This window comes from Octopus sinensis, linkage group LG4, assembly GCF_006345805.1.
Source record: "Octopus sinensis linkage group LG4, ASM634580v1, whole genome shotgun sequence".
Taxonomy (NCBI): domain Eukaryota; kingdom Metazoa; phylum Mollusca; class Cephalopoda; order Octopoda; family Octopodidae; genus Octopus; species Octopus sinensis.
Window position 1 is genome coordinate 159,318,400 of NC_043000.1, and position 16,827 is coordinate 159,335,226.

Genomic DNA, 16,827 nt, shown 5'->3' on the forward strand with positions numbered 1-16,827 from the left:
TGGAAGGAACTCACTCACTCACAAAGAAGAAAAATATATCAAATATAAATCCCAGATTTATTGAAATCATCTTTCTTTGAAGAGAAGAATAAATAGCTTTGGCAATTGTGGCTAACTCCAAAAGTGAGGAGGAAAAATAACATTAAGAATCAAGAATTTCTCAGAAGCTGTCATGCGATTAAGGAAAAGACAGTCCGATTCTTTGGGGTAAAGGGTAAGCCTGCGGACACATACTGTTACTTTTGCAGCAACATGAGTCCAGCAGTCGCAATACTTAGGCATACATAAAAAGAATGGAAAATATTTTTGACCAAGAGTAAATTGTATAATTTAAAAAAAATAAATTTAGGAACAATAATTGAAATTCAATCTAATTTACACGCATTTCAATCTCAGTAATAATCTACTTCATTTTTAGTAATGAATACATTTTAAATTTATCAGTTTTGAAGTGGAAGAAAAAAGAAGTCTGAAAGAAAGGTAACATATTTGAAGGCATAAAAGACACAAGGGCATTTCAGAAACATTCCAATTTCAGCAAACCATATTCCAGGGAAAGACATTTTTAGTCAAACAAACAAGTAATATACGTCAACTTCTTATATAGAACCAGAGTTATATTTTAAGACATTATTTTCATAAACCAGTACAGCTCTTATACCTTGAAATACAGTTAACTGAATCTTAGTTTCTATTTTCAAAGAGAAGTGTTTGGCAGACTTACCGAACTTTGACACCATTGAACATGCCTGTGTTTATATAGAAAGGGCAGACCACTGTTGTGTGAACACCATCTTTGCCTAATACTTCAAGTTCGAATCGAAGACTCTCTTCAAATCCTACCACTGCAAACTTGCTGGCACAATAATCAGTAAGGCTATTGACACCAAGGAGACCCGCTGCACTCGCTACAGTTACAACATGTCCATGGTTTTCTTTGATCATGGCTGGTAGAAATGCTTTCACAGTCTGAAAATGGCAAAGAATTGATTAAAGTAAAGTTTATATATGAATGACAAACTGAATGAGGCAACTTATAACAAAGGTAATGATGATGAAACTTGCTTTACTAAGTACATGTATATAGCCATGGGCATAACTGCTGTGTATGTGATAGAGAAGTTTGTTTTATACCCATGGGGCTTCAGGCTTAGAGCCTACTGCATGACACCTTGAGTGAGTTTTGTACTAAAGTACCAGGTCAACCAATGCCTTACAAGATATGTACGGCAGCCAAAAACTGTACAGAAGTGTGTGTGTGTGTCAGTGTCTTTGTTTGTCTTTATATGATTATGTTTATGTTCATTTATGCTATTCAGTCTAGTGGTTCAACAAATAGGATTTGATAAAATAAGAACATGATCCAAATATGAAAACAGGTACAGAAGCTACTACAGTTAACTAAGTCATCGAACATGGTGCCTCAACATGGCCATAGTTGATAGACTTAAACTTGCAAAAGAATAAAAAATGTAAAAAAAAAAATATGGTCATTTTGAGGCAATATTACACAAAATTTAATGAGAAAACTAACATGTCTATGGGCTTTCAAGCCAAACCTGTATGTTAAACAATACTAAGCAATTTCTCTGTACAATATGTGTGCAAACAGAAAAAAAATGTAACAGCTGAGTTGAAACAAATATATAATTGTTTTCTGTTTTGCAATCCACAAGCATATGCAAATTGATTGTTTACAACTATTGTAGCATCAATTAGCCATTTAAAAACACACAAAGACTGCTAACTTCATTTGATTATTTATTATACTTTGTGTGTTTTTTGAATGATTAATATGTCTTCCATGCTGCAATCATAGATCCAGAATTGCTTACAATCTTTGTAACACTGTATTACAATGTTTATAATACAGACTATTACCCACTAGGTGTGTTCTATAATATAGTAATGACACAACATCAGTAATTTAATGTTCGATCTCAACACCAAGAAAGTATTAGATATGTAAATTGGTCTGTCCAGTTTACTTACTTTAACTACAAAATATTAGTGACTTTATAAGCAATGCGCTTGTAGATAAGTCAAGGTGGTACATAGCTATTAACAATGACGCCAACAGGAGTCGGTAGTACACAGATAATGATGATGATGACTCTGACAAGAGCCACAACATATGTAAGACTATTTCCACTTTCTTCTGTCTGCACATATATTGTACAGATGAATTGGTTAGAATTGTTGAACAGGTTAAAAAAGAAAAAAAAAACAAAAGAAAGCAATAGATATGCTCAACAGTATATTGTAGCAACAAACCAAAACATTAATTTAACATGTTTGAATCCTATTAGTAATCATAATAACATACATGTGAGAATTTAAATAAATATCAGGCAAGTCAGTGTGGGAGGATTCATGCAATTTTACAACACTGTTGTTAATATAACCTTATGTAACAACAGTAATAGCAACATCACTGTAAAATTGCATTCAATACCTCAAGAGCTTGGAGAAGCATGAATCCTCCTAATGAAGGTTTTATCAGTCTTTGCTTGATTTTCAAGAAATAGCAGTTAAGTTTTGCCTCAAAACAAAACCTACCATTGTGACAAGTGAAGGACTCTGAGAATAATGTAATGCTAGATATAATGGTCCCAATAAAAGTAAGAAAGTAATGGTTGGAGAGTCCTTCAAAATATTTCTGCTCAAGCAAAGTTTGGTTTAGATCTAAATACAAACAATAGAAATGAGTTGTGCCTTTCCTGTGGTTCTTTCTTATAATCAAGTGAACAACATTATGTGGTAAATCTTACAGATACATGGAAGTGCTGCTGATGAGGTGTGGCCTGAAAATCTTTAACAGCCCTGAATGTAGAATGTGTATCATATATATATTCAGTGAACAAGCAACAGTGGTAGTCAATATGTACTGGTTTAACCAGCTAGAAATAGCAGTCAAATTTCAACTGAAATCTCACTGGACTGTTTTAGAAAAAGGAAGAGATGATGTAGTTCTTGATATACTAGATTTAAAAGTACAAGATGTGAGGGTCATAACTTCAATGTCTTTTATGCCAGGGGTCAACTGAACCAAGACTGAGAGATTTATAATTACAATTTAGAATTAATATGCTACAACAAGTATAAACACCTAAGGGTGTGACTAAATACTGCAAACAAATTTTTTTCCGACACGTCGCTGTTTTTACCGTCCACTGACCTACATTTCACAAAGGACAAACCAGCTGTTCATTCTTCCAGAGTTAATAAAACTAATACCAACTAGTTAAGTACTATGGTCAATTTAACAAATTATAGTGCCTCATACCACATTATAATTTGAGTTTATGATATAAATCAATATGTTTACACATACTAAAATTATTTTAGTACTTGTATATGCTAGTATATGCTAGTTGGGAAATTATAACATTAGCCAAGTGTATAAACACAAGTTCAAACTTTACTGGAACTTCAACTGATTTTTTCATGCATTTTTTTTGTTCTATTAAAAAATACTTACTATCCTTATTTTTCATGAAGTTACATGATAATAGAGCTTAATTTATTAATTATTCAAAGTAGAACAGATAATGGTGCATGCTGACAACATATAAAGTGGGGATAGATATATGTTGGCAGCTAGGTATTATATTTGAATGTATTGCCTAAGGCAGTGCTTTACAAAACTGTTCTGTAACACGACAGATAAACAATTTTTAAAAATGTGCCTTTCATTAGCATTGTTGAAAAGGGATATCGTAACTTTTAGTATAAAAATAAAAGTTCTTTTAAGTATATAGGTTAGGAACATAAGATAACCAAGAAAAAGACACAAAATGTGACAGTAGTTTAATCTAGAAATTAAAGGCAGATATAAATATTTTCCTTATACTCTCTAAATATTAGAATAGCTCCCAAAATTAACAACCTATATTGGTGCTGTATACCACTGATTATACACAAATATAGAGATACTGAAATGTGAGGAACAGTTCCAGATACATAATTATTAACATCAGCTTAACTCTGATTAGGCAGATCTGTCTGCTGCTAGTCTCTTTTATTGAGACAAAATACACCCAAGATTCTTCAACGTAACAATTCATTTTTGAAGATAATAGGATACGACTTGAAACAGATTTGTGTTAAAAAGCAAGTCAGGCAACTTCAGAGAGGTTCCCAAGTAGGCATGCATAATATATAGAAGTGTATTGAGAAACATGTACAACTCATCCATAAAACAAGACAGAAAAACAATAAAAAAAAAAAGATACCATTATCAACAACAATTCAGTAATGTAGATACTACCTACCCAGAAGTGTGCCATTGTATTGACATCAATAGTCTTTTCTATCAATTCATCAGGACACTCCAAAAATTTTCGACCAGTCACAATGCCAGCATTGTTTATTAGTATATGAACCATTCCAATATCTTCGTTCACCTGACAAAATAATGAAGAAAAGAATTAATCTTCAGCATGTCAAAGCCTTATCCATAAGTCACATAAATAACAATCTGGAAATTGATTCTAGAGATTTGCCCTTCATCTCAGAAAAGATAAGAAAGTGATAGACATAGGTTCGTAGCTTATTATATGAAGCAATCTAGAATCCAAGGGATCTTGTCTTTGTCACCAGCAATATGCTTAAAAGAGAGTACATATAACCTGCAATTAACTAAATATATTTTGATATTATTAATAAGGGACACATTAAAGACAATGTACTTGGAAACACATTATGGTGGGCTATGGATGACGTCATCAGATGGTAAGACTTGGGTTTCTGTGCAATCTTTCTTCAGTATTTGCTGCTGGAGGAGGAGGAGGGAGAGAAAACTCAAACCATACATCATGATCTGAATATACATTTGTTTGCTCATTTACTTTCATGACTGGCAGAAGCCTGAAACAATAACTATTTCTTTACTACCCACAAGGGGCTAAACACAGAGGGGACAAACAAGGACAGACGGACGGATTAAGTCGAATCCCAGTGCATAACTGGTACTTATTTAATCGACCTCAAAAGGATGAAAGGCAAAGTCGACCTCGGCGGAATTTGAACTCAGAACGTAGCGGCAGACGAAATACCTATTTCTTTACTACCCACAAGGGGCTAAACACAGAGGGGACAAACAAGGACAGACAGACGGATTAAGTCGATTACATCGACTCCAGTGCGTAACTGGTACTTAATTTATCGGCTCCGAAAGGATGAAAGGCAAAGTCGACCTCGGCGGAATTTGAACTCAGAACGCAGCGGCGGACGAAACACCGCAAAGCATTTCGTCCGGTGTGCTAACGTTTCTGCCAGTCTTGATCAAACCGGAAAAACTCTCTCCCTCTAACTTTTCAACCCACATACATTCCTCCTGTCTTTCCCTATTCCTCATTGCTTTTAACACAACCAGATATTCAGTCTACCTGCACTACAACTAACTTTCATTCACATTACTCTGTGTGTACCAAATGAATAACCAGCAAAAGCGCTACATTAAGTAAGGAAGAACCAAAACAAACCACGGTCAGATGACAGTAAGCATGCTTTTCCTTGCCCTGTAAAATTAACGGATCCCACTACTTATGAATGTAAGTGCAATGCAAGACTTAAAGCTCACATCATGCAGCTTGATGGAAACCAATAGTGAAGTGGATTGAATCATGATAGTCGATTTGTTTCGTTTAAGGCGGTGAGCTGGCAGAAACGTTAGCACGCCGGGCGAAATGCGTAGTCGTATTTCGTCTGCCGTTACGTTCTGAGTTCAAATTCCACCGAGGTCGACTTTGCCTTTCATCCTTTCGGGGTCAATAAATGAAGTACCAGTTACACACTGGGGTCGATGTAATCGACTTAATCCGTTTGTGTGTCCTTGTTTGTCCCCTCTGCGTTTAGCCCCTTGTGGGCAATAAAGAAATAGTCGATTTGTTTCGTTTTTCTGTTTCGATTTGGCAATTGTAATGTATAATACCATCATCATCATCAGCAGTATTAGTAGTAGTAGTAGCAGTAACTGTGGTGATAGTGGTGGTAGTGACGATACTGCACTGTTCATTATTGTAATTAAATGACATAAATATTAAATCATCTATGTCAATTCTTTTCATGGGTTAGTCATGAAATGATTGACGGTATCCATGAATCCAGCCCTAGACGACTGATATTGATGTGAATAATGTTATGTCAGAACTATATTTGTAACAAATAGGCTAGTGGAGTGAGTCATATAATTTTTAATATAATAAATAATTAGTGACAGACGCAGTATTAATATACCGAAAGGCGATCTTAATATCCAACTTAACGTGCATGTTTTGTTACTATTAGGTGTTCTAATAAGACAGTCACGTTCAGTTGAATACAAAGATTGCCTTTTTGGAATTAATACTGTTTCTAACACTAATTATTTTATTATTAGCCTGCTGGCTATTTGTGACATCAGTGTCTGACAAGTCACTGTAATTCTATATATCGTTGGTGGTGAGATTTGGCTGAAGAGACACAGTTTCGTTGAGATTACGTGATCTGACAGTCCCGGCACCTATACCAGATGATTCTCAGCTGCCAACGATATAAACGTGCGTCTTTATGCACCATATGTCCTCAAGAGAAGGCCTTTCAAGGTGAACACTACAGGGTTCGACATTCTAACATAACATCCATGTTAAGTTGGATATAAAGGTTGTCTAATAACAAAGTTTTGGGAATGGTTTACCGTAAATCCTCGAGTATAATCCGCATTTTTCCCCCAGAATTTAAAGGTCAAAATCCCCAGTGCGTACTATATACGAGGTTAAAAACGAAAATTATTTTCTAAGCAATGTCCGAGTCTCTATTTTCTGTCCGGCAATGTTTATTCAGACGCATTTTGTGATGTCGGGTGCGAAAATACCTTAAGATAAGCCTGAAAACAATGAAGTCATAAAGGGATCATCCATAACTTGCAGTAAGCAACATTACTGTTATTTCTTTATTTTCTGCAAACAAAATGCACAAATAAAGCTACACATTTGCATTATGCTATATATACAATATCAAAGGGCGTTACCGTATACATTTTTACAAACCAAGGATGTTATATAGACCTCCTTGACTCAAGTTAGAGACGGGGTGCGTATTATATACAAGGTTTAGGTTTTTCAGAGTTACATCTCCCTAAAAATCCCCTGCATATTATACTCAAGCGCGGACTATACTTGAGGATTTACAGTATTTAAATCCTTGTAGCCTGGAGATTAACTAATTGTTGTTGTTACTGTTGTTGTTTAGCCTAGGACCAGCCTTTAATCACCTAAAAGGATACACAATCAAAGATCTAACCAGGGCACTCAATGAAATATTTTGATTTAGTTAAGTTAGGTTAAGTTAATTTTTTGGCTCAAAAAGCAAAAAGCAAGGCCATGTAGGGGGACATGGAGTTACGTAAAGGGGTGTTCATGCAAAGAGTTCAGGCCATTTCTGGTCACGAGAGACTTTGATGCGAGCGGTCGTCGGCATCTCTAGAGAGCATCTTCTTTATACAATGGTCTTCCATTTTTTTTTTTGTGAATTTGTTAGGATACAATTTGACTGAAATTTGGTTGCTATTACTAGCAGTTCAAGAGAAGAGACAAGGTATTTCTCCTCAGGTGTGCTATTGTTGGCCATCTGGACATACAAGTCATTAATCCTGTTGTAATGAGATTTTAAATGAAATCTTAATTACAATAAGTAACTTTAGCATAGCTGTCATGTATAGGCCGGTATTAAAAGAGATAAATACAAAACCCACCTAGTAGTCAATACTGTGAAATCATTCAAATGGTTTCTCAAACATAAAGCGACATTTTGTAGTGTTGTGTTTTAATAAATTAATTCAGAATTGCAAAAAAAACTTAGGATCCTAGAAAACACGTATCTGTCAAGGTAGGAAATTAATGAACAGTTCAGAGTGTAATAATTTAGTATAGAGCTAGAAAGGGGAACAATCTAATGTTTTGTGCAGCAACCTTCATCTAAGGGTGATGATTCAACTTTCAGATATTAATGGTACTTATTTTATTGCCTATAAAAGACAAAAATGTAAACTCAGAACAGTTGGGGGCTGATCTCCTGTATACATTTAAAAATAGAAATAGTAAAACCAGTGTTTTGCCTCTAGAAATAGCAAAATAGCAAAACCAGTGTTTCGCCTCTACATAAACTAATGAAGAAAAGAACAGAAAAATATGTTCATCATGAGACCAATATCTTCGTTGGAAAACTGATATTTGAGAAGAAAAGATGTAATACGTTTTTCCATGCATGCATTGCAAAATGCATGCGAGAAGATAGACTATTAATGCTGGATTAGATTGCCTTGACTCTCAGCCTTTCCTTTAAAATCTGGCTTACACTGCTTAGTCAAAAGAAATTAATACATCAAGAAAACTAATTACGAGACCCGTTTTAAAATAATCCCTTCGCAATTTAGTTAACTGTTTTAGGGTACACTTGTAGCATTGTATTTCACCAAAACACATAATGTAAAGGTATGTTTATATATACACAGGCACATTCCACCAGTTAATGTCTTTATATCTATTTACATATGACTATCTGTGCACACGTGGACACACAAACACACACACCATATTTACTCCTTTATAAGCTGAAGAAGGCGCACTATTTTATACTTGATTGTAATTGAAAAACAAATGGGGTTTGCCATATGTACAGAGTAAAGCGAAAACTGAAGGGAAAATGTTGTTACCAAGATTTAATACTAAATCAATTCAATTTAAACATGAGTAAATACAGAATACACACACACAGGTAGGTATGTATATAGGTAGGTTGGTAAGTATGTATCTATGTATCATCGTCATTATCCTAGTCAATAAGTAACGTCTGTTTCCATGGAGACATGAGTTGGACGGTTTAAGAGGAATGCACGGGGCTCCAAAGTCTGCTTTGGCATGGTCACCAGGGCTGAATGTTCTTTTCAATGGCAATCACATTACAGAGTATACTGGGTGCTTTATACATGGCCCTGGCACTAGTGTGGTCACCAAGCAACTTGCAAGACTAGACCTCTCAACTGAGTGGGGGACTAGTATTGAGGAAGGTGGCTTTGCGTCAGGTGATGAGCGATTACGGGAACTAATTTAAAAGAATGTAATTACATTACTTTATAGATACACTTTCAAATACATGTATTCAACAAAGTGGAGGCGCAATGGCCCAGTGGTTAGGGCAGCGGACTCGCGGTTTCGATTCCCAGACCGGGCATTGTGAGTGCTTATTGAGCGAAAACACCTAAAAGCTCCACGAGGCTCCGGCAGGGGGTGGTGGTGAACCCTGCTGTACTCTTTCACCACAACTTTCTCTCGCTCTTTCTTCCTGTTTCTCTTGTACCTGTATTTCAAAGGGCCAGCCTTGTCACACTCTGTGTCACGCTGAATCTCCTCGAGAACTACGTTAAGGGTACACGTGTCTGTGGAGTGCTCAGCCACTTGCACGTTAATATCACGAGCAAGCTGTTCCGTTGATCGTATCAGCTGGGACCCTCATCGTCGCAACCGACGGAGTGCTCCTATACTATATTCAACAAAATCAACACATATACACGAGGGAGTGAAAATTTCCTGGATTTGGGTAAAAGACAACACATATTCCCCTCTCAGATTCATACACTTTATGCAATGGTCCTTGAGTTTCGCGATATCCTTAAAGCCAAGAACTCTTTGTATATATATTCTTTCAGATTTTCTGTAGAGGTTTTACTCCTTAAACTTTCTTAATAATCTTTAAATGCAATGACCCGATGTTGCACAGGCATGGTTTGTACAGGGACAATTCCTGCCTCTTGTCCTTTAAACTGATATTGGTCTGGTGCATCAAGTACCACGAGACCAGAGGTTATGAAGATGCAGGACTTGTATGGAGTTAACTTCTTTTAGAAGAGTAATTAAGGGAGCTGCGCTGGGTCCATTGTGAACTGTGTGATCGACCTTCTTTAAGAGGCAATTCCGAGATAATTCCGATGCTAACTAGTTAGCACGTAGCTGGGCCCCTGATAGGTACTGCTACCCCAGGTAGACCAGGCAACAATAAGGACTAAGGGGTGCTTCCATATTCCTCAAAATCCCGGAACTCATGAATTAGTCTCATTGCTAGATGCAGAATATACATGTACACACACACACTGCATACAGTAAAACCTCACTTTAGGAGGATCATCTTTACGAGATCCCGGATTTACGAGTTTTATTTTATAATAAAAATAAAAAAGGTTAAACAGCCATTTTGTGTGTGTGTGTGTGTGTGCGTGTGTGGCAACGTCGCAACATGTAGCAACACTGGTTCTGACGCGTCTATACAGCTGCATATAACGACGGCATAAAATTCCATTGCAACTATGGGAAATTATTACTCTGCTTTACGAGCGATCTCCGAGAACAAATTAACTCGCATATCGAGGCATTGCTGTATATGCATACACACGCGTGCACACGTACATGAAAATTGTTGCCTCATACTATTAACCACGTAATTAAACATAAACGCACCAGGCTACAAATAGGCTCGTAAGTACCTACACATTTAGGTGCTCAGTATTACCAGCAAAAACAGGGGATCTTTTCGGTTTGAACGGCAGTTTTTAAAAATAATTTCCACGTAACTAAACACTTTTAAACTTTGTATACTGGTAGAATGTGTTTATAAAACATCTTTTTCTCTTGGCTTTATTGAGAAAATTCTATAGTTTGTAAGATATTTGTTGTTGTTTTTTTCTTCAATTTCTGCAATTTCAACCAATCAATGACGTCCATTGAGGTAAAAAAAACATTCTATGTCGTATGAATATGTCCCTCGTTTAAGAAACAGATTGGGTTTATTTACATTTCTGAAGAAAAAAGATACCCTTCCCTTTAACCCTAACCCTAAAACAGATTGAAATGCAATAGGTCGATACTAGGGTCATAATTATGGGTGACAATTTCATATGACACCGCTAGAAAAAACTGCCGTTCAAACCGAAAAAATCCAAAATAGGTTTACACATGCATACATACAGACACATACAAAAGAATAAAAACACATTCATAAAATATGCGCGCACACACACACACGTGATATATTGTTATTGACATCGCCATCGTCACTAGCGTATCTGTACACCACACACAAGTTGTCTACACGCGCGAACATTGTAAAACTAATGATAAAATGCCGATCGTTGAGGGTATATATACAGACATAAACATACAGAAAATAAGGTATGCACACAAGTAAGAAATACCAAAAGACACATACACGCACGCACACAAATATGTAACCACAACCATATCACACTCGCTAATATGTATCCTTGAACCACACGCACACACACACAAGTAAGCAGAAATTTGGAACCATATATGAAATATATATATATATATATATGTATATATATATATATATATATTATATATATATATATATATATATACATATATATATGAATGTAATGACATTCATGCAAAGAATATACTGATACACACACAAAATGTATATGGATGCCGCACACATGAAAGGCTAAGTCCAGTCTTTATCGTAATCGTTGCTACCCCACTTGTGAAAGCAATTGACATACCTATACATTTACATACACACACAAATACAGTGAAACAGCGGGGACTGACACACACACACACACATCTATAGGTTTAAATACGCAAGCAGCCAGGTTTACAAATATACGTTTAGTTATATGCAAATTAAATGTACAAAGAAGAAAATATTCTCACATTCATATACGAATGATTAGTCAAGACGGGAGCATCTACGTGGTTGCTTGATCTGCGCGAAATAGCAGCCGTATATACCGCAGAAAAAACAACAACAAAAACGATACATTGAATAATGTAATCTTGAAAGCAGTGTCTAAAAAAGGAAACGCGAGAATGTTTTACCATTTGAATACGCTTGATCAAAATTTTGCTCATCGAAGTTGGCGGTCTCCTTATCCATAGTTAGTTTAACGTCACACCATCTTATACAAGTTGATAATTTCCCGGGTTATTAATCCCGTTTAAGATAATTATATTTATAAGACTTTTATTGAACTGGTTGAAATGTGATAAACAGAGCTACGTGATGAACATCAGAGTTCATCGAAACGAAGTTTAGATACAACTATTGTAAATATACTATAAGATTATTGTGAAGGCGCATAGCATGAGCCTACGATCGTGAGGTTGTGAGCTCGAATCTCGGACCGGGCTCCGTGTTGTGTTCTTTAAGCAAGGCACTTTAACTCACGTTGCTCCAGTTCACTCAGCTGTAGAAATGAGTTGCGACGTCACTAGTGCCAAGCTGTATCGGCCCTTTGCCTTTCCCTTGGATAACACTAGTGGCGTGGAGAGGGGAAGCCGGTATGCATGGACGACTGCTGGTCTTCCATAATTAATCTTGCCCGGACTTGTGCCTGGGAGAGTAACTCTCTAGGTGCAATCCCATGGTCTGTGTCGTGACCGAAGGAGGTCTCACAATAAGATTATTGTAAATATACACTTTAAAGATAGTTGATAATTCAGAAAATTTTAATATTGATTTCTAATATTGGCACAAGAGCACGTAATTTGAATATGAGCACACATTTATAAAATGTAGAAAAGGGCACCAATTTTGAGGAAGAGTATATTTGATAACGTTGTCCTTGGTATTTCTCTGGTGTGTATTTCGTCGCCCGAGGGCGGTTGAAAGGGAAACAGCGCCCTCTGGCACGATCTGAATCTACAAGATAAAGCAGCTGCAAAGCATATTTCGTTCAACATTTCACTAACAATTTCTTCCATCAACTCTCTATTCTTGGAAAAAGTTAATTCTTACATAAGTGCAAGTCTCAAAGTCAGAGGAGAGATATAAGCGATAACGTCGATTCATAGAAGTTTTATTGACCTGCAGAAGGATGAAAGGTAAAATAGATCTCATGAAGATCTGAATTTAGAATGTAAAGGTTCGTAATTAGATACCACTTGGCGTTGTAAAGGTTCAGCCAATGCACGACCCCTGGAAAATTAACAGCAACGCCTTTCCAACAACAAAGAACAACATACGGCTTTTCTACCTTTCTGCATTTAGTATTTTTAATTTATAGAATATTAAAGAAATATATAAAGCAAATAAAGAAATATATAGAATATTATTAACTTAAAGTTAATTCCATAATTCATCTTGAGAATTCCTGAATATAAAGAGAACTTTTGGAGGAAGAGGGTTAAATGTTGTAAGAGTTTAAGTAATGAAATATCATCGTCAATATTTTTACTTATTTTATTGGTCTAGAAGAGATGAAACTTCACTGCAGCAAGATATGAACTTGAGAACAACAGCTGGAGAATAAGAAACCAACAGCAGCAGAACAAGATCTTAACAGCAGCAGCAGAACAACAGTAGGATAAGAATGGTGTGACAGAAGACAACGACAAAATCAGTCTTACCTTTCGAGCCGTTTCATAAATCTCGTCTTTGTTACCGAGATCCACTTTATACTGGTAACAGCTACCACCAAGTTCTTTGATGGCTTTGGCAGTTGCATCATTGCCTGGAACATTAACATCCCAGAGGACCATTCGACAGCCGAGTTTGGCAAACCGAAGGGCTAGCTCACGGCCGATTCCGCTTCCTGTAAAATGAGACAAGAAAGAAATATTAAACTAGTGTAAAGGATGGTATTACAGACATGCGAAATTTAATTTGGCAAATTGATAACATATCACGTGATCATGTGAATGGTCAGAGCATCAGAGTTTGTTATACATTACTAACACAATGTGCATTGCATCGTTTTAGCAATGTGAGCAGGCCAGCATCTTCCCTGATCGCAAGAAGAACCGGGACGACGTGAAATGAAGAACACAACGTGCCACCCGGTCTGGGAATCGAACCACGATCTAGCGATCGTGAGTGCAACTGCCTAACCACTAAGCTACGAGTCTTCACATAGTATTTACTGATGAAAATATTTCAGTATTTTGATATGCTGACCCTTGTTTCTAATTCCCGACATTTTACAGAGACACCTGTAAACGACCATCTCCTTCTGCAAACTGTAATATCCCTTAGTGAGCAACAGTGAGGCATCAATAGAGTAAGATCTACAGGACATTTGTTATCCCACGAACACACGTACGATGTGTCTTGCTTTCCAGAAGTTCACAAAATTTATGACGCTCCCTTCAATGATACCGAATCTTTCCACCCATGTCCGACACGAGGACATCATTACAACCTTACGCATATCATCTCGCTCATCTCTCACCATTCGAAATAAACTATACTCCCAGGATGTCACCTAAATGATCGGTGCGAAACTGAAAAGTACCGTTGGTCGATAACTGACGAAGGATTATGGACTTTCTGTTTCTCTCCCATTTGATTTTACATTCAGTATACGCTATGTCGTTTGTTTATATATTTTTTAATTTATCAAGCAATGGAATGCAACACACACCGAATTTATACTAAGACGTTTATATATATATATATATATATATATAATATATATATATATTATATATATATATATATATATATATATATATACATACATGTATATATATATATATATATATATATATACATACATGTATATATTATATATATATATATACATACATGTATATATATATATATATATATATATATATCATACATGTATATATATATATATATATATATATATATACATACATGTATATATATATATATATATATATCATACATGTATATATATATATATATATATAATATATATATATATACATACATGTATATATATATATATATATGATTGATTGATGATTGATTGATTCTAGTTTCAGCTTATGAGCTGTGGCCATGCTGGGGCACCGCCATTTGGTGTTGCTACTTGGTTTCACTTCATGGAGGCTTTCTAGCAACTGCTATTTGGTGCATGAGAGAGTTCGATGCAGCTGCCCTCATCTGCCCCTCCTGCCGTGAAGTTGGTTCATCTGGGACACCTGACAGGAAGAGATCCAGCTTCCTTTTAAAGACATCTGTATCCACCCCATGCAGGTCTCTCAGGTTCTTCGGGAGGATATTGAAGAGCTGTGGGCCTCGGAAGCCCAGGCTATCACAGAATCTTGTCCTACATCTTGATGGCAGGTTTGGAGTCCTAGGCACCACGCAGTGGCGCCCAGTTCTGGCATTTGCGTAACTCTCGATGCCAAAGTTCAGGACACTTCCCTCCAGGATCTTCCAGATGTATATTATGGCATATCTTTCCCGCCTACGCTCCAGAGAATATAATTTTAATCTCTTGAGTCTTTCCCAGTAGCTTACATTCTGCATAGAGGCTATCTTCTTTGTGTAGCTTCGTTGGATCGCCTCAAGTTCTGTGATCAACTTGACACTGGATGGTGACCATAGCTGAGAGCAATAGTCAAAGTGGCTTAGGACAAGTGTCTTCCAGAGGACCATCATGGTTTTTTGTTCTCTTGTTCTAAAGGTTCTGAGAATCCATCCAGCCAGCCGTCTACATTTCATTGTCAGTTTAGCAACATGTACATGAAAGGTCGCGTCATCACTCATGTGAATACCCAGGTCACGCACTGATTGTGCCTCTGGGATTGCAATCCCTCCGGGTCCAGTGTATTCATTGGGTATTGCATTCAGTTTTGCATGCTGATAGTATAAAGCTTGAAACTTTCTAGCATTGAACTGCATGCTATTCTTTTCAGCCCACTTGTATATTTCGTCCAGCTCACATTGCAGGTGTTTAGTGTCCTCAGGGTTCTGTATTGCCTGTGAAACTTTTGTATCATCTGCATAACTTGTGATCGTGGCTCTCTGCGTGGCTGAGGGCATGTCTGAGAGGGCCATTATGAACAGTAGTGGTCCCAGAACAGTGCCCTGCGGAACACCGCTCACTATTTGTGTGTTAATGGAGGTGGCCCCATTGGCTACTACCACCTGACTTCTATCCTTCAGAAAGTCATGAAGCCATTCTCCCAGTTTTCCAACTATGTTGAGATCACGCAGTTTGTGACATATCATTCCATGATCGACTTTATCAAAGGCCTTTGCAAAGTCGAGATATATCACTTCCACATTTGAGTGGTTGAGCAGCCGTTTCAGCACCCAGTCATAGTGTTGTAGGAGCTGAGTTAAACAGCTTCTCCCTGGTCGGAAACCATGTTGGGTGTCGGGCAGCAAGTCATTCTCTTCAAGGAAGGTGATCAGCTTCCTTCTGACTATTCGTTCCATGACCTTGCTGATGTGTGAGGTCAGAGAGATAGGTCTATAGTTCTTGGCTTCCGCTCTGCTACCTCCTTTATGAATGGGGCATATTTTACCTTCCTTCAGTTTTCCTGGAAGTTTGCCAGCTGCAAGGAAGCTCTGAAAGAGGAACTGCAGTGGTCTTGCTAGGACTCTCTTACATGCTTTTAGGAGGATTGCCGGGAATCCATCGGGGCCAGTAGCTGAGTCTGTTTTCATTTCATCTATAGCCTTGGTTACATCGTCTTCCTTTATATCGATGTAATCTATCGTCGCCGCCTCTGATTTTATATCTGCAGTGGTAAAAAAGTCAGTTGGATTGGTGATTTGGAGATGCCCAAGGGGTGGAGTGAAAACACTCTTGAATTGCTCATTCAGTATTTCACTTACCCTCATGGTTTTCCTGTAAGTGTGCCATCCTTTTCGAGGAGTGGCCCTATTCTACAGTGCACTGTAGCTGTTTCTTTGGCATACCTGTAGAAAGCTCTGGGGTTAGATTTTATGTTTTCTATAGCCCAGGCTTCTTTGTCTGCTCTTTCTTTTTCATGGGAGAGTTGCAGACATTTTTCGATTTCCAACAGTTTTATTTTTAGGCGGGACTTTTCACCGCTTTCAATC

At 37.1% G+C, this 16,827-nt stretch overlaps 1 protein-coding gene across 7 annotated transcripts in view; it reads right to left on the reverse strand.

Annotated features, from left to right (window-relative positions):
* LOC115210961 (epidermal retinol dehydrogenase 2) overlaps positions 1 to 16,827 on the reverse strand; it is a 366,176-nt gene that overhangs the window by 21,761 nt on the left and 327,588 nt on the right. For all 7 annotated transcript variants that reach the window (XM_029779781.2, XM_029779779.2, XM_036502609.1 and 4 more), the window contains exons 3-5: positions 13,410 to 13,594; positions 4,275 to 4,406; positions 725 to 969 (exon numbers count right to left, since the gene is read on the reverse strand). In XM_029779781.2, coding sequence (XP_029635641.1) covers positions 725 to 969; positions 4,275 to 4,406; positions 13,410 to 13,594 — 562 coding nt within the window. The remainder of the gene's footprint in view (positions 1 to 724; positions 970 to 4,274; positions 4,407 to 13,409; positions 13,595 to 16,827) is intronic.